Below are 22,984 nucleotides of genomic sequence, written 5' to 3' on the forward strand. Positions count from 1 at the left end.
TACCTATTTAATATCATTAGCCATGACATAAATAAGTTATGTTTAATTACGATAATAATTTCGAAACTCTTACAGATACTTTAAATAGACAGAAATGTGTTCTTAAGACTGATTTCCATTTCGATATTCATTCATTTTAATATTTACCTCTTGGGGAAATTGATTCGGGTCATAATTTGAAAGGGAATGAGGCATGCAACGTGTATGCGTTGCAAGAAACAGACATTCAGTACGTAATGACCAACGTCAAGAAGAAACATGTGAAATACTTTGATATGCGTTTGTAAGATTTATTACGATATGCTACACTCATAATATTTGCTTATTTTAAGACATTGCCACCACCTACGCCTCGCTTCAGTCTAAACCTGTGTAATATGCAGACGATAACTGTTAATAAAGCTGGGAAGGAGGATTAGGACATAATACCTTCTGAGTATGTTACCGCTTTGTTTTCATAGCTATTTACTATATTCGTCGCTGGGTATGTGGAGAACATCTGTGAATGCCACACTCAAGGAGCAAAACAAAGTTTATGGTATATAAGCAAAAAAAAAAAAAAAAAAATACTGTGTATGAGATCAGGAACATAACAGATCGCTCTGTGTTGAAAGAAACACTGCAGATGAAACTTGGTATATGATGAGAAGCAACATAATACCTTTTGTAACACTATACACAGATGGAGGCACAGCTTGCCATATTCGTTGTTCCCCATATACTTATGGATGAAATTTTACTTCAACTAAAGGTTTCGGCATGTCTAGTGCAATAGTATGCTGACATGTAGATGATAGGATGAAATGATAGCTGAATTGATTTTATACTAAATTAAAATAGTTTTATAGACATTGTGACGACAGGAAAAGAGGAGTTGTTATTCTTTTCGCTACTCGTAGTCCTGTGTTCCTTCATTCCCTGTCTTTGACACGAATTTGGAACAGTTCTTGTTTTCATGCCCACAAAACTGTTAGTTTGCAAGCATGCGTTCAGAAGTTCGTGCTTCTAAGACCAGACAACAGTTTATTAACATTCAACACCGGAAAATAAAAGTGACTGGCGCAGATAGAAAAGGATTGAGAGAAAGAAATATGATTTAGCTTTGAACGCAAATAAAGTTGACGTGACAGAATACTGCGCCAGCTTAAAACATATCCAGGAAGAAATATCGGTTGGTGGGATATGAGTACAGAACCAACAGGACTCCCGGTATGAACCAGACCTCGAAAACGACGAAAGACTTTCTAAATGGGAGCCGTTGACCAGGTCACGAATCTCTCGGAAATGTGCCCACTCGATGTCGCAGACCAGAAAAACCAGAGAGTGGCATGCGAGAAGCCAGATCACACAGTTCACTATCAACGACAGGAAAATGGAGTGACTAGTCCGTCATTTCTCACATTCAATGCGAGAACTCTTCGTAATTTTGAACCACTGGCATTATTGTTTTGGGAAGGGAGACTCACTTACGTGGAGATATACACGTAATTGGTCAGAAGGATATATGTCTAGTTTCTACATGTTAAACACTGTTGCCATAAGGTAATTTATGTCTGTGCATGTAGCCACAAATGAAGAGTCATCCTGGTATTCAAAATAGGGTTATACCCTTTGGTTCCCCGTAAGTCAGACTTTTTTTCCATTTCTATTCCCGTTTGTCGTTCGTCGTCATCGGCCTCTTGTAGCGTGAAAGAAAGGGTGGAATGGAGAATACAGGCTTGCAGTGAAGTGGACGAGAAGCGAAGCGCTGAGGTGTAGGCGGTGGCAGTGGCTGTGACAAGGAGGGAGGGAGCGGTGACGCCTGATGCCTAGCGGCCGAGAAAGCGAATGTTGGTGAAGATGGCGCTGGCGGGCCGGCGGCGGTTGCAGAAGCTGACGGTGCGGCTGGAGTCTCCGCGGCGCGCCTCGTGCAGCGCCACCAGCAGCTGGAAGACGTCCTCGCGTGTCGGCTGGCACAGGTAGCGGTCGTCGGCGGCCTGGTAGCGGCCGTTCTGCCGCTTCCACGGGTAGCGCCGGTAGTAGCGCGACCGCTTCCAGATGGGCTGCGCGCCATTGCCGATGACGTTGTCGCGCTCCGCGGCGTCGACGTCGTCGTCGTCGGCCCCCTCGACGTACAGCAGCGGCGGCTCGCCCTCGGGCCAGCCGTCCACCAGCAGGCGCGTCAGGTAGGCGCTCAGCAGCTCCAGCTGCTCAGGGTCCGCTGCGGACAGGCAGACAGGGCACGCGTCATCACTACCGCTTCTTACCCAAACTACTTGTTGACTAAGCACAGTAGGCCAAAAAAAAAACCACCTGCAAAAGACTGTTACGTAACTGTCATATGTACACTACTGGCCATTAAAATTGCTACACCACGAAGATGACGTGCTACAGACGCGAAATTTAACCGACAGGAAGAAGATGCTGTGATATGCAAATGATCAACTTTTCAGAGGATTCACACAAGGTTGGCGCCGGTGCCGACACCTACAACGTGCTGACATGTCGAAAGTTTCCAACCGATTTCTCATACACAAACAGCAGTTGACCGACGTTGCCTGCTGAAACGTTGTTGTGATGCCTCGTGTAAGGAGGAGAAATGCGTACCATCACGTATCCGACTTTGATAAAGGTCGGAATGTAGCCTATCGCGATTGCGGTTTACCGTTTCGCGACGTTGCTGCTTGCGTTGGTCGGCATCCAATGACTGTTAGCAGACTATGGAATCAGTGGGTTCAGGAGGGTAATACGGAACGCCGTGCTGGATCCCAACGGCCTCGTATAAGTAGCAGTCGAGATGACAGGCATCTTATCCGCATGGCTGTAACGGATCGTGCAGCCACGTCTCGATCCCTGAGTCAACGGATGGGGACTTTTGAAAGACATCAACCATCTTCACAAACAGTTAAAAAAATGGTTCAAATGGCTCTGAGCACTATGGGACTTAAGTTCTGAGGTCATCAGTCCCCTAGAACTTAGAACTACTTAAACCTAACTAACCTAAAGACATCACACACATCCATGCCCGAGGCAGGATTCGAACCTGCGACCGTAGCGGTCACGCGGTACCAGACTGTAGCGTCTAGGACCGCTTCGCCACCCTTGCCGGCAACGAACAGTTCGACGACTTTTCCAGCAGCATGGACTATCAGCTCGGAGACCGTGGCTGCGGTTACCCTTGACGCTACATCACAGACAGGAGCGCCTGCGATGGTGTACTCAACGACGAACGTGGATGCACGAATGGCAAAACGTCATTTTTTCGGATGAATCCAGGTTCTGTTTGCAGCGTCCTGATGGTCGCAACTGTGTTTGGCGACATCGCGGTGAACGCACATTGGAAGCGTGTATTCGCCATCGCCATACTGGCGTATCGCCTGGAATGATGGTATGGGGTGCCATTGGTTAGACGTCTCGGTCACCTCTTGTTCGCATTGACGGCACTATGAACAGTGGACGTTACATTTCAAATGTGTTACGACCCGTGGCTCTACCCTTCATTCGATCCCGGCGAAACCCTACATTTCAGCATGATAATGCACGACTGCATGTTGCAGATCCTTTACGGGTCTTTCTGGATACAGAAAATGTTTGACTGCTGCCCTGGCTAGTACATTCTCGATATCTCTCACCGATTGAAAACGTGTGGTCAATGGTGGCCGAGCAACTGGCTCGTCACAATACTCCAGTCACTACTCGTGATGAACTGTGGTATCGTGTTGTAGCTGCATGGGCAGCTGTACCTGTAGACGCCATCCAAGCTCTGTTTGACTCAATGCCCAGGTGTATCAAGGCCGTTATTGCGGCCATAGGTGGTTGTTCTGGATACTGATTTCTCAGGATCTATGCACCGCTGAAAATGTAGTCATATGTCAGTTCTAGTAGAATATATTTTTCCAATAGATACCCGTTTATCATCTGCATTTCTAAAAAATGGTTCAAATGGCTCTGAGCACTATGGGACTCAACTGCTGAGGTCATTAGTCCCCTAGAACTTAGAACTAGTTAAACCTAACTAACCTAAGGACATCACAAACATCCATGCCCGAGGCAGGATTCGAACCTGCGACCGTAGCGGTCTTGCGGTTCCAGACTGCAGCGCCTTTAACCGCACGACCACTGCGGCCGGCCATCTGCATTTCTACTTAGTGTAGTAATTTTAATGGGCAGTAGTGTTATGAAGCGACAGTGCACCTTTTCTGCCACTGTGAGATGGTTGTTTTATAGAGAGTGAACCTCGTTAGGAGAAATGATCTTTGAACTGTGTGGATCTTGGTCGATTGGGGTCGCGTCGTAGTTTTTCGGCTGTTCTCAGACACACAATCTAAGCAATTGATGTATACAACGTGTTCGGATATTCCCATTACAGACTTCTAGCACTTGTAACGAGGACTGAGGAGGTCTATATCACATTTCAAACAGAAATCGATATCCGGAACCGTTTTCCGTGCTTCAGACATTTGAGAACATAATTATTTTCAGCCATAATGCCTATGTTTGTGAACCGTGACTGTGTGGGATAATTATTTATTTCAAGTTTCTACTACCAGTCACTTTTTATTTTATGCTTAATCTAACATAATGCAACGCGTTTCGAACATGTTCTGTTCATCTTCAGGCGATTATACACACATACATACATAGAGTAATGTTACTTAAAAATAAACAGTCTAAAACTTTGTCCATTGTTTTTTACTGCAGATGCTGGTGTGGCATTTTAGGGGAAGGAGGGGGCAGTGTATGGCTAGCAATCGAAATCGGTGATGTCTTCTGCTGGTTTTCTTCTTTGTGGTTGACTATGTATATCACAGTCTGTATAGGATGCAGATAGATTTGCATCAGTTATGTGTTACGAAAATAGTGTGAAAGGCTTTTATATGACAGTTGATCACTTATGGTGATGAAATTGTAAGTGATCAACCGTCATATAACAACCACAATTGTTCGCGGTCGGTTGAATAATATTCTTGACAATTTGGGAGAATGATTTGACGGCGGGAGGTCAGCTGGTGCACAAAATCCTGTACCGGTGACAATATCGCAATTATATACAGCTGTAGAGGCAGCACGGTTCAATATTTCTCTAAGGGTCTTTCAACGACTTGCTGAGTCAGTGCCACTTCGAGTTGCTGCACTGCGTCGAACATACACAGATCTGACACGATATCTGGAGACATATTACAACTTTTGCCACCTCAGTGTATATAGGCGATTAAAACGTTTCCGTTTGAGTGCGTTGCTGTAGTTTATAGGCAATGTAAAGCGACTCCGGGTATACAGTATAAGCATTGGCATTTGTCACCTCAGTGTATAAAAATTATAATCTCACCACAGGAAATACATGACGTTAAATGAGCACACTGCTTGCTTTGGAGAGGAGCTCATATAACCCTCCCCTCCACCGCGACATAAATCACGACAGTCAAGTGTCGCTATCTGTCTCTTGGTTATATTGAATGAGGGCAGTAAGATGAGTCAATGTGAAGACATGGCAGGACGGCAGAAAAGAGCTATCGTAGTTGAACGCACCTATGACCACACCTTTGATGAAGACATCAGATTTGCTTGTGTATCAACGCAGTGTGTCGCAGCCATCTAAAACGGCGCAAGAACAGTGGAAATAGAAACATCAGAACCGACACAGATCAGAGACAAGTCTCACGCCTTTTCTACATTTGTATCTACATACATACTCAGCAAGCCACCCCACAGCGCGTAGCAGACAGTAACATGTACCACTACTAGTCATTTCTTTTACTGTTCCATTTTCAAGAAGAGAGAGTAAAAAATGAGTGTCTATAAGCCTCTGCACGAGTCCCAATTTCTGTACTGTCACTGTACACTGGCGGCAGAAGAATCGTTCTGCAGTCCACTTCAAATGCCGCTTCTCTCATAATTCTCGAGAGCGTTCCACGGAAAGAATGACGTCTTCCCTCCCCGGATTCCCATTTGAGTTCACGAACCATTTCCGTAACATTCACGTCTTGACAGAACCTAAATGTAAGAAATATAACAGCCCGTCTCTGAATAGCGTCGATTTTTTTGTGAGTCATCCGTGATCTGGCTGGTTTGATGGGACCCGCCACGAACACCTCTCCTGTGCCAACCTATTCATCTAAAAGTAGCACTTGCAAGCTACGTCCTCAAATATTTGCTAGGTGTATTCCGGTCTCTGTCTTCCTCTACAGTTTTTGCGCACTACAGCTCCCTAAAATACAATGGAAGTCATTCCCTCATGTCTTAACAGATGTCCTATAGTCCTGTTCCTTCTCCTTGTCACTGTTTTCCACATATGCCTTTCCTCTCCGATTCTGCGCAGGACCACCTCATACCTTACCTTACGAGCCCACCAAATTTTCAACATCCGTCTGTAGCACCACATCACTAATGCTTCGATTCTCTTCTGTCCCAGTTTTCTCACAGTCCATGTTTCGCTACCGTACAACGCTGTGCTCCGGACATACATTCTCAGAAATTTCTTCCTCAAATTGAGGCCTATGTCTGAAACTATTAGATTTCTCTTGGCCAGGAATGCCCTTTTTGCCAGAGCTAGTCTGCTTTTGATGTCCTCCTTGCTCCGTCTGTCATTGGTTATTTTGCTGCCTAAGTTGTAGAATTCCTTAACTTCACCTAATTCGTTACCATCAATCCTGATGTGATGTTTTTCGCTGTTCTTATTTCTCCTACCTCTCATTACTTTCGTCTTTCTTCTATTTACTTTGTCCATAGACTGTACTCATTACACTATTCACTCCATTCAGGAGATCATGTAATTCTTCTTCACTTTCACTCCGGACAGCAATGTCATCAGAGAATCGTATCATTGATATCCTTTCACCTTGAATTTTAATTTCACTCCTGAACCTTTCTTTTATTTCCATCATTGCTTCTTCGATGTATAGATTACACAACAGGGGCGAAAGACTACATCTCTGTCTTATAACCTTTTCAGTCCGAGTACTTCGTTCTTGTTCGTCCACTCTTATTATTCCCTCTTGACTCTTGTACATATTGTATAATACCCATCTCTCCCTATTGCTTACGCCTATTTTTCTCAGAGTTTCGAACACCTTGCACCATTTTACTCTTTCAAATGCTTTTTGCAAGTCGACAAATCCTATGAAGGTGTCTTGATTTTTCTTTAGTCTTTGTTCTTTTATCAACCGCAACGTCTGAATTTGCCTTTGTGGTGCCTATACCTTTCCTAAAGTCAAAATGATCGTCATTAAACATACCCTCAATTTTCTTTGCCATTCCACTGTATATCAATCTTGCCAGAAACTTGGATGCATGAGCTGTTAAGCTGACTGTGGGATAATTCTCCCACTTGTCAGATCTTGCAGTCTTCGGAATTGTGGGATGATATTTTTCCGAAAGTCAGATGTTATGTCGCCAGACTCATACATTGTGCACACCAACGCGAATAGTCGTTTCGTTGGCGCTTCCCCGATTTGAGAAATTACTATGGAATGTTATTTACCCCTTCTGCCTTATTTGATTTTAAATCTTCCAAAGCTCTCTTAAATTCTGATTCTAATACTGGATCCCCTGTCTCTTCTAAACCGACTTCTGTTTCTTCTTCTATCACATCAGACAACTCTTCCCACTCACACAGGCCTTCAGTGTACTCTTTCCATCTATTCATTCTCTCCTCCGCATTTAAAAGTGGAATTCCCGTTAGCAACCTTGCTTTTAGTTTCACCGAAGATTGTTTTGACTTCCCTGTATGCTGAGTCACTCCTTCCAAAACTCATTTCGTTTTCGATTTCTTCACAGTTTTCATGCAGCCATTTCGTCCTAGTTTCCCTGCACTTCCTATTCATTTTATTCCTCAGCGATTTGCTTCTATATCTTTCTTTAATCCGAAATGGCAGGTATCCCAAACACTCGAGCAGAATCTAAAAATGGGTCACAGTAGTGTTTCACACACGGTCCCTTTTACAGATGAGCCACACATTCCTAAAATTCTCCCAATAAGCCGAAGGCAACCGCTCACCTTCCCTACTACAGTCCTTAAGTGCTCGTTCCATTTTATATCGCTCTGCAGCGTACCGAGCAGATACGAGGAAATGATGGAAGTTAAGGGCTTCGAATATCTTATAACAAAACTAACTTTATTTACATTCAGCATCTGTATCCTACATGTCTACATATTTATTCTCAATATAGTCATTTGTCGACGAACACACTTTTCCCAAGGACAGACCGGTTTGTTGATACAGCCATTGTAGAACGTGATTTGATCCATTATAAATGGTTCTGAAAGCCTGCGAGTGTGAAAATAATAGGTTTGCTTATAAATAGCTCATCTGCTACCAGTCACGATTTTCTTTACTTTATTTTTCGCGCGACGCGTTTCGGGAAATGATTCCCATTTTAAAGTGCGTTTTTTGTGTTTGTTATGTCATTCCTATGTGAAAATTGTTGGATGTGAGGTCCGCCAGTTACGCAAATTACCGTTTCTTCTCAGTACCCAAACATGTATCGGCACCACTGTTCCATCATCAGTGGTTTTTCGTTTTTATTTATTCTGTAATGTGTACATTTTTGTTAAATGATTATAAAATTATGTGCATATTTAGTTGAAACAATAGATCGTTTCTTTTTCTAAATACCTGTACATCTGCTGTGCATGAATTTTCTGAATCAATTGCGAGTTAATTACTACAGGTAGCTTGTCATCTGCAACCAAACGATGTTGATGAGAAAGTTTTTTGCTGGTAATTAACCTATCTTCTAGAATGTAATATAGTTTGTCGCGATGTTTTAGCGCCTATATTCGTTTTTACTTACGTGTCCGTGTGGCAAGCACTTCCATTCTCCGCATCATGGTGAGGTGTTGTGATGCACCACAGAATAAATAAAAACGAAAACCCAATGATGATGGCACAGTAGTGCCGAAACACGTTTGGGTACTGAGAGAAAAAGGTGTTTTGCATAACTGGCGGACCTCACATCCAACAATTTTAACTGCAAACACGACCAACACAAGGAGCTGCGTATCAAAATGATGAATATTCCTACATGATGTTGTAGATGAGTGAGATTCTGCTTCATTTCGTTGACTTTACTGCAACATGTAAGAAAACAAGCGATTTTTGGTTGGTTGTCGATCTTATGGAGAAGTTAGTGTCGAAATTTAGAAGACTTCGTACTTACAGTTCCCTTAAGGTCCATTTGTGTAGAGTCTCACACACACTAAACATCACAGACAACTTATTGTACACTTTTAAACACCGGAAACATTTTACATAAACAAAACAGTTACACAGATGTTCCTACAAGTAGTCGACAGAGATGACATTAAAGGACTTCCACAGAGTGTAATATGCTTTTGTACAGAGGTTATTTATCTTAACAATTTGGATCATAATTTACTTATCTCTATTTTACAATTGTGCTTATTTCTATGTGTTACTATCTTAACAATTTGGATCATAATTTACTTATCTCTATTTTACAATTGTGCTTATTTCTATGTGTTACTATTTTTATTTAAGTACACTGTCGAAACATCTGAAGAAATTCACTGATTCACTTTCAAGTTTTTCGTTTAATATTTTATCTTCATATTTTCTGTAATGTGAATATTTCTCCAGTTCTTCTAGCAAATCCATTTTATGTCCTTTATTTAGTCGGTGGAGTACTTTGACATTTTGCTCTACTTTTCCAAATGGGTGCCCCGTCATATGTATATGTGTTGCTATGGCTGATGTAGTGTGTCTGTTGTGTGTGTAGGCTTTTATTTGCTCTGTGTACCTGATGTTGAAATTTCGGCCTGTTTGTCCTAGGTAGAACACGGAGCATTCCTGGCATGTCTTATATATCATGCTGACCTACACTTGCAATCTATGTAGTGCGCCAGTCACTCCACACCCTGGCACTTCCTTTGAATATTCCCTGCCTTTCCCTTCCTGAAATGCTTCTTCGAACCTTCTCACATTTTTATGCATCTTCCATGCGTTGAATACCACATGTATCCCACGCAGCAATGACTGGTGATCACTCGTCTTCCTACTAGGCGAACAGCAGCTACCCTTCCAGGTGGTGGTTCCATAACGCTTCCATCCCGACGAAGATCAGTAGTTCCACTATGAACAGCACATCTCGCCTTCTCTGCATCTCACCTACATCCGGCAATACATAGTACCTTCCCCCCTATTAAATTCATTGCTGCTCCACAGCTGCTTACACTAATTACGTTAAATCTGCATCTAATAAACAATATTAAATGACTATCTCGGAGGCCTTAATGTATAGCGATTCCTCATTACACTTTGATTCACAACATCTAGTTTATCTTCCGATACCTTTCTCATGACTCTCCCTTTCCGGTCCGTATCTTCTATCCCTGGAATAACTTCTGGACGCTCTCGAAATTGTTTCGACCGCTCTACATGCACAATTGTCGTTCTCGTCGGCTACTGAATCTTGATAGCTACTGCCGATGTAATCTCTACTACTTAATATGGCCCCTGATACTTTGCAAAAAACTTCTTTGTCTTTCCCTTCTGCGTATACGAGGTTGATAGCATCACACACTGGCCGACCTTATACAGTGGAATTCTTGCCGTAAGCCCCACTGCTTCATCCTGTTTCTCCAGTCCTCGTGTGTTTGCCCTCCGTACTCTGTTCCAAATTTCCCTAACCACTCTGGCAAACTCCTTAACAGCCTCTCCAGTTTTCCCTTTCTTCGTTTGGCATTTTACGAGCAGATACTACTTCATGTGGCGATAATCCTGCATTCGTCTGCCGCTTTGAGTTGTAGGCTGAGACGACTTACTTCAAATAGACATCACAGTTGGTATGGTGCGGGTCACCGCAGTACCCAAGCATATTTCCGACTGTCCTATGCACTCTCTCAGTTCTTGCATTGGCTTGTGGGTGGAGAGGACTCGTCCTTAACTTCTTCGCATTCAATAGCTTACATAATTACCTCTTGTGGCAACACTCAGCCAAGTGCATGGCTTGTGCATCACATGATAAAACAACTTCTCCTTTAAAATCCAGAAGTATCAATATCGGATTCGATGTTAAAGCCTCTTTTACATCTTCAAAAGCATGCTGGCACTTTTCAGACCACAAAAATTTCGTACCCTTTTTTAACAATTGTGTCAACGGTCTGACAATATCCGTAAATCCTTTTACAAACTGGCAGTAATAGTTCGTAACTTCTAAGAATGACTACAACTCATTTACAAATTCTGGTACAGGAGATTCGCGTATGGCTCTAATTTATCTAGGGTCTTTCTTAACCCCACCTTTACTTATGTTACGACATATGTATGCTACCTGTTCCATCGCAAAGTCACACTTTTCTTTACTCAATGTTATCTTCGCTGCTTTTAACCTTAGAAACACTTTCCTTAATCGCTGCATATGCTGTTCCATATTACTCCTACAGACAATTATGGCATCGAGATACACTAAGCATTGCCATGGTTTTAAAGCTCTGAGTACTGTACCCAACAATCTCTGAGAAGTGCATTTTGTAATCCAAATGGCATTCTTTTGAACTGGTAGTGTCCCCGGGGTGCTGAAACACTGTTTTGTGTCGATTCTGCAGTGCAATCTCTATCTGGTGATAACCACTCTTCAAATCCATTGTTGAAAAATATTTGCATTGCCCTAAATGATCCAAATTTTCTGTGATGTTTAACAAAGGGTAGGCATCCGTTATGGTTTTCGCATTTAGATTTCTGTAATCACAACTAAACTTACATTTTCATGTTCCACCTGTCGATTCTTTTGGCTCAACGGCTATTCCTACGCCCCATGTATCACCACTTTCTTTAGTTATTCCATATTTTAGCTACTGATCTATAAATTCTTCCAAACTTGACTGCAAGTATCTAGGTATTCTGTATGATTTTTTATTCATTTCCAGTTGGTATACGGTGCTGTGTAATATACTCGTACGTAGCTGGTAATGGCACTTTTGGAAAAAATAAATCCTTAAATTCCAAAAGTAATTCTTCCATCTATTCACTATTGTTTTCCTGTAGGTGTTCCACTTCTGCTTGTAATGAAGTTCCAATGGCGTCTGGAGATTGTCCATGGCTGACACCCCCTCGCGTCCCATTCTCCTTTTTCCATGACATCCATATTATCGACTAACAACCCCTTCGTTAATCCTATGTCCTCTGCGCGAAAACTATGTACAAAAGAGGTGCCTTTTTTCATCATTTATTTCTTGTATGTGTACAGCACCTCTTTTATCTAAGCAACCCGCCTGGTCCAATGGTTCACTGTGTTCTAACGGCTCCACCACACACAAAATTCCAACCGGCAAGCTTACATTTCCAGCTGGTTACATTTATTATTAGTGGATCTCCTAATCATGGAAAAGTTGTAGGACAGTTTAAGGAACTTGTAATTTAAATCAGGACTGAGCAAATCAGATTTTTATTTGCTCTAATTATCGGACATAGTACAGAAATAGTTAACTGAGAGCAAAATTCTCTAAAAATTCGGACTGAGTTCACGTAAAATCACATTAAAACTGTAAGTAGGAACCAATTTGTATGGAAGACTTCTTGGAGAAAACGCAACAGATTATCCTTACTTGGGCAGCTGCTCGTAACAAATTCAACGTAATGAGACAAAATCACAAATTACTCGTATAAAACAATGAGCAACTCAAGTTAAACACCGGAACAAGTAAGTAGCGAGCTGTTCAGAGTGTAGATCACGCTACCACAGACTTCGAAAATGTGGGCCCATCAGCATCATATTGCAGCCAGGAGACGAAATTCTCTGTGGCCAGGATATGAATGCCATGAAATGAATCCTCAGCTCTCTGCTTTCAATAAATTCTACATCGAGTGGATGTCCCACTGTGATGGACGAGAATATCACTTGTTTCACGAATAAATAGGAGAACATAGCAGAAACTTCCTACTCTTGGCAAACAAAATGAACATTAACAAACTTGAGTTGGTAGTGGCCTAGAGTAGTGTCTCCTCGATTGGTCGGCCAAATCACGCCGAGCACAGTGGGAGAGAGACTCCATCAAATGTTTGGAATCATTTTTGTCATGTTGCCCGGGTGTCTCGACCGTTAGTATTTGTGCTGAATAGGCGAAAATGTCATACTCAGTTATAATTTGGGGACGGCAGTAGTGACTCGGCGACCTCTACCCTTAGCTAGACCAGGCGCCGGCTCTGCCCGCAAAAGCAGGAAGTAGACTTGGGCTGGTTTCACTCAGTTTGGGTGCATAGATCCTGAGAAATCAGTACACAGAACAACCACCTCTGGCCGTAATAACGGCCTTCATACGCCTGGGCATTGACTTAAACAGAGCTCGGATGGCATGTACAGGTACAACTGCCCTTGCAGTTTCAACACTATACCACAGTTCATCAAGAATAGTGACTGGCGTATTGTGACGAGCCAGTTGCTCGGCCACCATTGACCAGACGTTTTCAATTGGTGACAGATCTGGAGAAAGTGCTGGCCAGGGCCGCAGTCGAACATTTTCTGTATCCAGAAAGGTCCGTACAGGACCTGCAACATGCGGTCGTACATTATCTTGCTGAAATGTAGGGTTTCGCAGGGATCGAAAGAAGGGTAGAGCCACGGATCGCAACACATCTTAAATGTAACGTCCACTGTTCAAAGTGCTGTCAATGCGAACAAGAGGTGACCGAGACGTGTAACCAATGGCACCCCATACCATCACGCCGGGTGATACGCCAGTATGACGATGACGAATACATGCTTCCAATGTGCGTTCACCGCGATGTCGCTAAACACGGATGCGACCATCATGATGCTGTAAACAGAACATGGATTCATTCAAAAAAATTACGTTTTGCCTTTCGTACAGCCAGGTTCGTCGTTGAGTACACCATCGCAGGCGCTCCTGTTTGTGATGCAGCGTCAAGGGTAACCGCAGCTATGGTCTCCGAGCTGATAGCCCATGCTGCTGCAAACGTCGTCGAACTGTTCGTGCAGATGGTTGTTGTCTTGCAAACGCCCCCATCTGTTGACTCAGGGATCGAGACGTGGCTGCACTATCCGTTACAGCTATGCGGATAAGATGCCTGCCATCTCGACTGCTAGTAATACGAGGCCGTTGGGACCCAGCACGGCGTTTCGTATTACCTTCCTGAAGCCACCGATTCGATATTCTGCTAACAGTCATTGGATCTCGACCAACGCGAGCAGGATTTCGCGATACGATAAACCGCAATCGCGATAGGCTACAATCCGACCTTTATCATAGTCGGAATCGTGATGGTACGCATTTCTCCTCCTTACACGAGGCATCACAACAACGTTTTACCAGGCAACGCCGGTCAACTGCTCCTTGTGTATGAGAAATCGGTTGGAAACTTTCATCATGTCAGTACGTTGTAGGTGTCGCCACCGGCGCCAATTTTGTGTGAATGCTCTGAAAAGCTAATCATATGCATATCACAGCATCTTTTTCCTTTCGGTTAAATTTCGAGTCTGTAGAACGTCATCTTCGTGGTGCAGCAATTTTAATGGCCAGTAGTACAGTGGTACACAAAACAGGTCCGAACGCTGTTGCAGAGGCAACGGAAAAAGCATGCGAAGTTCAGAAGAACGCGAAATCCCGAAGATTGGCTAAAATTTACAGACGCGCGAAATTTGGCACGGACTTCAAAAAAATGGTTCAAATGGCTCTGAGCACTATGGGACTTAACTACTGTGTTCATCAGTCCCCTAGAACTTAGAACTACTTAAACCTAACTAACCTAAGGACAGGACACACATCCATGCCCGAGGCAGGATTCGAACCTGCGACCGGTGCGGTCGCGCGGCTACAGACTGTAGCGCCTAGAACCGCTCGGCCACTCTGGCCGGCCGCACGGACTTCAATGCGAGATACCTTTAATAGGTTCCACAACGAAACATTGTCCCGAAATTTGGTAGAAAATCCGAGGAAATTCCTGTCGTATGTAAAGTACACAAGCGGTAAGACGCAGTCAATACCTTCGCTGCGCAGTGCCGATGGTACTGTTACCGACGGCTGTGCCGCTAAAGCGGAGTTTTTGAACGCAGTTTTCCGAAATTCCTTCACCAGGGAAGACGAATGGAATATTCCAGAATTTGAAATACGAACAGCTGCTAGCATGAGTTTCTTAGAAATAGATACCTTAGGGGTTGCGAAGCAACTCAAATCGCTTGATACGGGCAAGTCTTCAGGTCCAGATTGTGTACCGATTAGGTTCATTTCAGATAACGCTGATACAATAGCTCCCTACCTAGCAATCATATACAACCGCTCGCTCACCGATAGATCTGTACCTACAGATTGGAAAATTACGCAGTTCGCACTAGTGTTTAAGAAGGGTAGTAGGAGTAATCCATCTAACTATGGACGTATATCATTGACATCGGTTTGCAGTAGGGTTTTGGAGCATATACTGTGTTGTGGCGTAACAAGCTAGCTACGCCACACTGAGAAGGGAGCCGAAAGGCACGCGTACACACACGCCGACGGGCGTCAAGTCTGGAACAGGATACGTTATGACTGCTATAAAGAAAATACGTAGGTTTGGAATATACTTAACTTTATTCTTTGTTGGTTTACAACGTTCTTCTTGAGACATTTATACGATAACTCTCAAACTAGGTAAGGCTAATGGCGCCTTGCTAGGTCGTAGCCATGGACTTAGCAGAAGGCTATTCTGTCTCTCGGCAAATGAGAGGAAGGCTTCGTCCGTATTGTCGCTAGCAATGTCGTCGTACAACTGGGCGAGTGCTCGTCCGTATCTCGAGACCTGCCTTGTGGTGGCGCTAGGTCTGCGATCACACAGTGGCGACACGCGGGTCCGACATGTACTAAATGGACCGCGGCCGATTTAAGCTACCACCTAGCAAGTGTGGTGTCTGGCGGTGACACCACATACTGTATTTCAAACATTATGAATCACCTCGAAGGGAACGAACTATTGATACGTAATCAGCATGGTTTCAGAAAACATCGTTCTTGTGGAACGCAGCTAGCTCTTTATCCGCACGAAGTAATGGCCGCTATCGACAGGGGATCTCAAGTTGATTCCGTATTTTTAGATTTCCGGGAAGCTTTTGACACCGTTCCTCACAAGCGACTTCTAATCAAGCTGCGGGCCTATGGGATATTGTCTCAGTTGTGCGACTGGATTCGTGATTTCCTGTCAGGAAGGTCGCAGTTCGTAGTAATAGACGGCAAATCATCGAGTAAAACTGAAGTGATATCAGGTGTTCCCCAGGGAAGCGTCCTGGGACCTCTGCTGTTCCTAATATATAAAAATGACCTGGGTGACAATCTGAGCAGCTCTCTTAGGTTGTTCGCAGATGATGCTGTAATTTATCGTCTAGTAAGGTCATCCGAAGACCAGTATCAGTTGCAAAGCGATTTAGAAAAGATTTCTGTATGGTGTGGCAGGTGGAAGTTGACGCTAAATAACGAAAAGTGTGAGGTGATCCACGTGAGTTCCAACAGAAATCCGTTGGAATTCGATTACTCGGTAAATGGTACAGTTCTCAAGGCTATCAATTCAACTAAGTACCTGGGTGTTAAAATTACGAACAACTTCAGTTGGAAAGACCACATAGATAATATTGTGGGGAAGGCGAGCCAAAGGTTGCGTTTCATTGGCAGGACACTTAGAAGATGCAACAAGTCCACTAAAGAGACAGCTTACACTACACTCGTTCTTTGTTAGAGTATTGCTGCGCGGTGTGGGATCCTTACCATGGGATTGACAGAGGACATCGAAAGGGTGCAAAAAAGGGAAGCTCGTTTTGTATTATCACGTAATAGGGGAGAGAGTGTGGCAGATATGATACGCGAGTTGGGATGGAAGTCATTACAGCAAAGACGTTTTTCGTCGCGGCGAGATCTACACTCCTGGAAATTGAAATAAGAACACCATGAATTCATTGTCCCAGGAAGGGGAAACTTTATTGACACATTCCTGGGGTCAGATACATCACATGATCACACTGACAGAACCACAGGCACATAGACACAGGCAACAGAGCATGCACAATGTCGGCACTAGTACAGTGTATATCCACCTTTCGCAGCAATGCAGGCTGCTATTCTCCCATGGAGACGATCGTAGAGATGCTGGATGTAGTCCTGTGGAACGGCTTGCCATGCCGTTTCCACCTGGCGCCTCAGTTGGACCAACGTTCGTGCTGGACGTGCAGACCGCGTGAGACGACGCTTCATCCAGTCCCAAACATGCTCAATGGGGGACAGATCCGGAGATCTTGCTGGCCAGGGTAGTTGACTTACACCTTCTAGACCACGTTGGGTGGCACGGGATACATGCGGACGTGCATTGTCCTGTTGGAACAGCAAGTTCCCTTGCCGGTCTAGGAATGGTAGAACGATGGGTTCGATGACGGTTTGGATGTACCGTGCACTATTCAGTGTCCCCTCGACGATCACCAGTGGTGTACGGCCAGTGTAGGAGATCGCTCCCCACACCATGATGCCGGGTGTTGGCCCTGTGTGCCTCGGTCGTATGCAGTCCTGATTGTAGCGCTCACCTGCACGGCGCCAAACACGCATACGACCATCAATGGCACCAAGGCAGAAGCGACTCTCATCGCTGAAGATGACGCGTCTCCATTAGTCCCTCCATTCACGCCTGTCGCGACACCACTGGAGGCGGGCTGCACGATGTTGGGGCGTGAGCGGAAGACGGCCTAACGGTGTGCGGGACCGTAGCCCAGCTTCATGGAGACGGTTGCGAATGGTCCTCGCCGATACCCCAGGAGCAACAGTGTCCCTAATTTGCTGGGAAGTGGCGGTGCGGTCCCCTACGGCACTGCATAGGATTCTACGGTCTTGGCGTGCATCCGTGCGTCGCTGCGGTCCGGTCCCAGGTCGACGGGCACGTGCACCTTCCGCCGACCACTGGCGACGACATCGATGTACTGTGGAGACCTCACGCCCCACGTGTTGAGCAATTCGGCGGTACGTCCACCTGGCCTCCCGCATGCCCACTATACGCCCTCGCTCAAAGTCCGTCAACTGCACATACGGTTCACGTCCACGCTGTCGTGGCATGCTACCAGTGTTAAAGACTGCGATGGAGCTCCGTATGCCACGGCAAACTGGCTGACACTGACGGCGGCGGTGCACAAATGCTGCGCAGCTAGCGCCATTCGACGGCCAACACCGCGGTTCCTGGTGTGTCCGCTGTGCCGTGCGTGTGATCATTTCTTGTACAGCCCTCTCGCAGTGTCCGGAGCAAGTATGGTGGGTCTGACACACCGGTGTCAATGTGTTCTTTTTTCCATTTCCAGGAGTGTATTTACGAAATTTCAGTCACCAATTTTCTCTTCCGAATGCGAAAATATTTTGTTGAGCCCAACCTACGTAGGTAGGAATGATCAAGAGAAATCAGAGCTCGAACAGAAAAGTTTAGGTGTTAGTTTTTCCCGCGCGCTGTTCGGGAGTGGAATTGTAGAGAGATAGTATGATTGTGGTTCGATGAACCCTCTGCCAAGCACATAAATGTGAATTGCAGAGTAGTCATGTAGGTGTAGATGTAGTGTATTATAAACTGAAATCAGAACTCACGTGACCAGGCCAAGGTTTTCCAACAGTCAAGGGTCCAACCGACATGGTCACGTGCGTGGAGAGGCGTTGCAGGCGACGTCGTGCTCCTGCTGTTAGCAGGGGCACTCGCGTCGTTTGTCTTCTGCCATAGCCCACTAAGAGGAGATTTCGCCGTACGGTGCTAACTAAGATATTCGTCGTACGCCTCCCATTGTTTTCTGTAGTCATTTCAGGCCGTGTTACTTGTCTGTTAGCAGTGACATCTCTACGGAAAAGCTGTTGCTCGTGATCGTTAAGTGAGCACCGCCGACCACTGCTTCGTCCTTGGTATGCGGTAATCCCTGAAATTCGGTGTTCTCGGCAGACTCTTGACACTGTGGATCGCGAAACACTGAATTCGCGAACGATTTACGAAATGAAATGTCCCAGGCGTCTAGCTCCAGCTAGCACTCCGCGTTCAAAGTCTGTTAATTCGCATGATGTGGCCATAATCACGGACGAATCCTTTCCACATGAATCAGCTCAGTACAAAATGACAGCTCCGACAGCGCACAGCCCTTTTGTACACTACTGGCCATTAAAATTGCTACATCACGAAGATGACGTGCTACAGACGCGAAATTTAACCGACAGGAAGAAGATGCTGTGATATGCAAATGATCAGCTTTTCAGAGGATTCACACAAGGTTGGCGCCGGTGCCGACACCTACAACGTGCTGACATGAGCAAAGTTTCCAACCGATTTCTCATACACAAACAGCAGTTGACCGGCATTGTATGGTGAAACGTTGTTGTGATGCCTCGTGTAAGGATGGTTCAAATGGCTCTGAGCACTATGGGACTTAACTTCTAAGGTCATCAGTCCCCTAGAACTTAAAACTACTTAAACCTAACTAACCTAAGGACATCACACACATCCACGCCCGAGGCAGGATTCGAATCTGTGACCGTAGCGGTCGCGCGATTCCAGACTGAAGCGCCTAGAACCGCTCGGCCACTCCGGCCGGCCTCGTGTAAGGAGGAGAAATACGTACCATCAGGTTTCCGACTTTGATGAAGGTCGGATTGTAGCCTATCGCGATTGCGGTTTATTGTATCGCGACATTGCTGCTTGCGTTGGTGGAGATCCAATGACTGTTAGCAGAATATCGAATCGGTGGCTTCAGGAGGGTAATACGGAATGCCGTGCTGGATCCCAACGGCCTCGTATCACTAGCAGTCGAGATGACAGGCATCATATTCGCATGGCTGTAACGGATCGTGCAGCCACGTCTCGATCCCTGAGTCAACAGATGGAAGCGTTTGCAAGACAACAACCATCTGCACGAACAGTTCGACGACGTTTGCAGCAGCATGGTCTATCAGCTCGGAGACCATGGCTGCGGTTACCCTTGACGCTGAATCACAGACAGGAGCGCCTGCGATGGTGTACTCAACGACGAACCTGGGCGCACGAATGGCAAAACGTCATTTTTTCGGATGAATCCAGGCTCTGTTTACAGCATCATGACGGTCGCATCCGTGCTTTGCGACATCGCGGTGTACGCACATTGGTAGCTTGATGGTATGGGGTGCCATTGGTTACACGTCTCGGTCACCTCTTGTTCGCATTGACGGCACTTTGAACAGTGGACGTTACATTTCAGATGTGTTACGACCCGTGGCTCTACGCTTCATTCGATCCCTGCGAAACCCTACATTTCAGCAGCGCATGTTGCAGGTCCTGTATGGGCCTTTCTGGATACAGAAAATGTTCTGGTGCTGCCTTGGCCAGCACATTCTCCAGATCTCTCACCAATTGAAAACGTCTGGTTAATGGTGGCCGAGCAACTGGCTCGTCACAATATGCCAGTCACTACTCTTCATGAACTGTGGTATCGTGTTGAAGCTGCATGGGCAGCTGCATCTGTACACGCCATCCAAGCTCTTTTTGACTCAATGGTAAGGCGATAAAGGCCGTTATTACGGCCAGAAGTGGTTGTTCTGGGTACTGATTTCTCAGGATCTATGCACCCAAATTGCGTGAAAATGTAATCAATGGCAGTTCTAGTATAATATATTTGTACAATGAATACTCGTTTATCATCTGCATTTATTCTTGGTGTAGCAATTTTAATGTCCAGTATTGTACCTTGTGTACGCGCTACTTCCACCATCTGTGTATGTACATATTGCTATCGCATGGCTTTGTCACCTAAATGTTATTATCAGTTACATAATCTAAGTCCCTCGTAATTCTGAAACTTTTTTCTATTCCCCATGCGAGTAACAGAAACTGTCGGTATTCACAAGGTAGTGATTCCGCAACTTTTTTATGGGGAATGTCATGAAAGAATCTTGTACGTATATCACTGTAGATTTTCATATTCCCTTAGTAAGAGGAAAATATTACAGCCTCGACAATTACCGAAGCCGACAGTGTCGAAATACGACACGTCGAGGCTGTATGGTCGTAAGTGATACGCCTTAGTAGGAACTTCAGAATAAATGGAATCTGTTCATTCACCGTTTTCTGCTTTTAGTCTCCTCTTCCCTGTAGGCATTACGTCGCCACGAATGTGGCGGAGAATTTTTCCTCCGTCATTTTGGTTAACCGGAACAGTGTCGCACAGAAACAGTAAAAGGAAAAAAAGAGGAGCCAGGCGGTATTTCTTTCTCTCTTTTCAGTTCATATCTCATCGTTGTCTCTTTATTAAAAAGAGATATAATTTTTCCAAGCGTGTATCAACAAGCTGACTGTACGCACAACGACAAACCGACAGCCGCGTCTAGCGGCACTGCATTGTTCGTTGTCAAAGTCAGCTTGCATCCCTAGGCATTTTCCGTTCGCCAAAGCAAAAATTGGAGCCACATTAGCGCTCTTGCGTGCAGCGCCACAAAACACGTTTGTGTGGGCGGAGCTCGGCAATCCCGCCGCTACGCTCCCGCCGGCGCAACAAAACGCCACTGCGTGTAATCCGGAGAGATTGTCGCCTGGCGGCTGGATCACTGCGCTGCGGCCGTGGTTGGGGCTCCGCCGTGCCCACGCAGCCGATGGCGCGAGGGCGATTAACCACATTAGGGGCCTGTTTACCGCCGGCGTGTGGCGCACTGAATGGCAGTCTCATGCCTTTAGGCGCTAATGGGAGACCGCCATGCTACAATTACTTTTAAACAGGCAGGAGCTACGAAAATAGTAAAAGAGGTTCTCCATACAAATTATAAAAATGTATGTACGAACACTATGTGATCAAAATTGTCCGGACACTTGGCTGAAAATGACTTACAAGTTCGTGGCGACCTCCATCGCTAATGCTGAAATTCAGTATGGCGTTGGACCACCCTTAGCCTTGATGACATCTTCCGCTCTCGCAGGCATACGTTCAGTCAGGAGCTGGAAGGTTTCTTGGGGAACGGCAATCCATTCTTCATGCAGTGCTGCACTGAGGAGAGATCTCGATGTCGGTCGTGTGGCGTGGCACGAAGTCGGCAATCCAAAACATCCCGAAGGTGTTCTATAGGATTAAGGTCAGGACTCTGCGCAGGCCAATCCATTACAGGGATGTTATTGTCCTGTAAACACTCCGCCACAGGCCCAGCGCTATGAACAGATGATCGATTGTGTTGAGAGATGCAATCGCCATCCCGGAATTGCTCTTCAACCGTGGGAAGATAGAAGGTGCTTAAAACTTCAATGTAGGCCTGTGCTATGATAGTGTCACGCAAAACAAATGGTTCAAATGGCTCTGAGAACTATGGGACTAAACATCTAAGGTCATCAGTCCCCTAGAACTTAGAACTACTTAAACCTAACTAACCTAAGGACATCACAAACTTCCATGCCCGAAGCAGGATTCGAGCCTGCGATCGTAGCGGTCGCGCGGTTCCAGACTGCAGCGCCGAGAACCGCTCGGCCACACTGGCCAGCCCACGCAAAACAAGGGGTGCACGCCCCTCGATGAAAAACACGACCACACCATAAAACCACCGCCTCCGAATTTTACTGTTGGCACAACACGCGCTGGCAGATGACGTTCACCGGGCATTCACCATATCCATACCGCTGCCATCGGATCGCCACATTGTGTACCGTGATTCGTCACTCCACAGAACGTTTTTACACTGTTTAATCGTCCAATGTTTACGCTCCTTATACTAAGCGAGGCGTCGTTTGGCATTTACTGGCGTCATGTGTGACTTAAGCTGATGAAAGGAATTTGTCACATACTACATTTTCGCTGGTACACAATAAAACTGCCACACGCAGCGAAAATTTTAATTTATTTTTCCTTACTCCTAACTGTGTTCCAGAAGTTTTGCTCACAGTGTTCAAATATACCAATGAATTTGCCAGAAAAATTACGTCATTGCACGACGCTTACTTCAGGAGTTCCGTCGTCTAAAACACCGAATCCATGAAAAGCTACCGCATCATGCAAAACGTTTTACTTTATTGCCCCTTTGTTGCTATCTATTCACAACACATTTCGCAGG

General features: G+C 45.3%; 1 protein-coding gene across 1 annotated transcript in view; it reads right to left on the reverse strand.

Annotated features, from left to right (window-relative positions):
- Positions 1-1,648: 1,648 nt before the first annotated feature.
- Positions 1,649-22,984, reverse strand: part of LOC124616105 — a 234,502-nt gene continuing 213,166 nt past the window's right edge. The window contains exon 3 of the mRNA XM_047144364.1: positions 1,649-2,200. Coding sequence (XP_047000320.1) covers positions 1,809-2,200 — 392 coding nt within the window. The 3' untranslated portion in view covers positions 1,649-1,808. The remainder of the gene's footprint in view (positions 2,201-22,984) is intronic.

Source organism: Schistocerca americana, chromosome 5 (assembly GCF_021461395.2).
Source record: "Schistocerca americana isolate TAMUIC-IGC-003095 chromosome 5, iqSchAmer2.1, whole genome shotgun sequence".
Taxonomy (NCBI): Eukaryota; Metazoa; Arthropoda; class Insecta; order Orthoptera; family Acrididae; genus Schistocerca; species Schistocerca americana.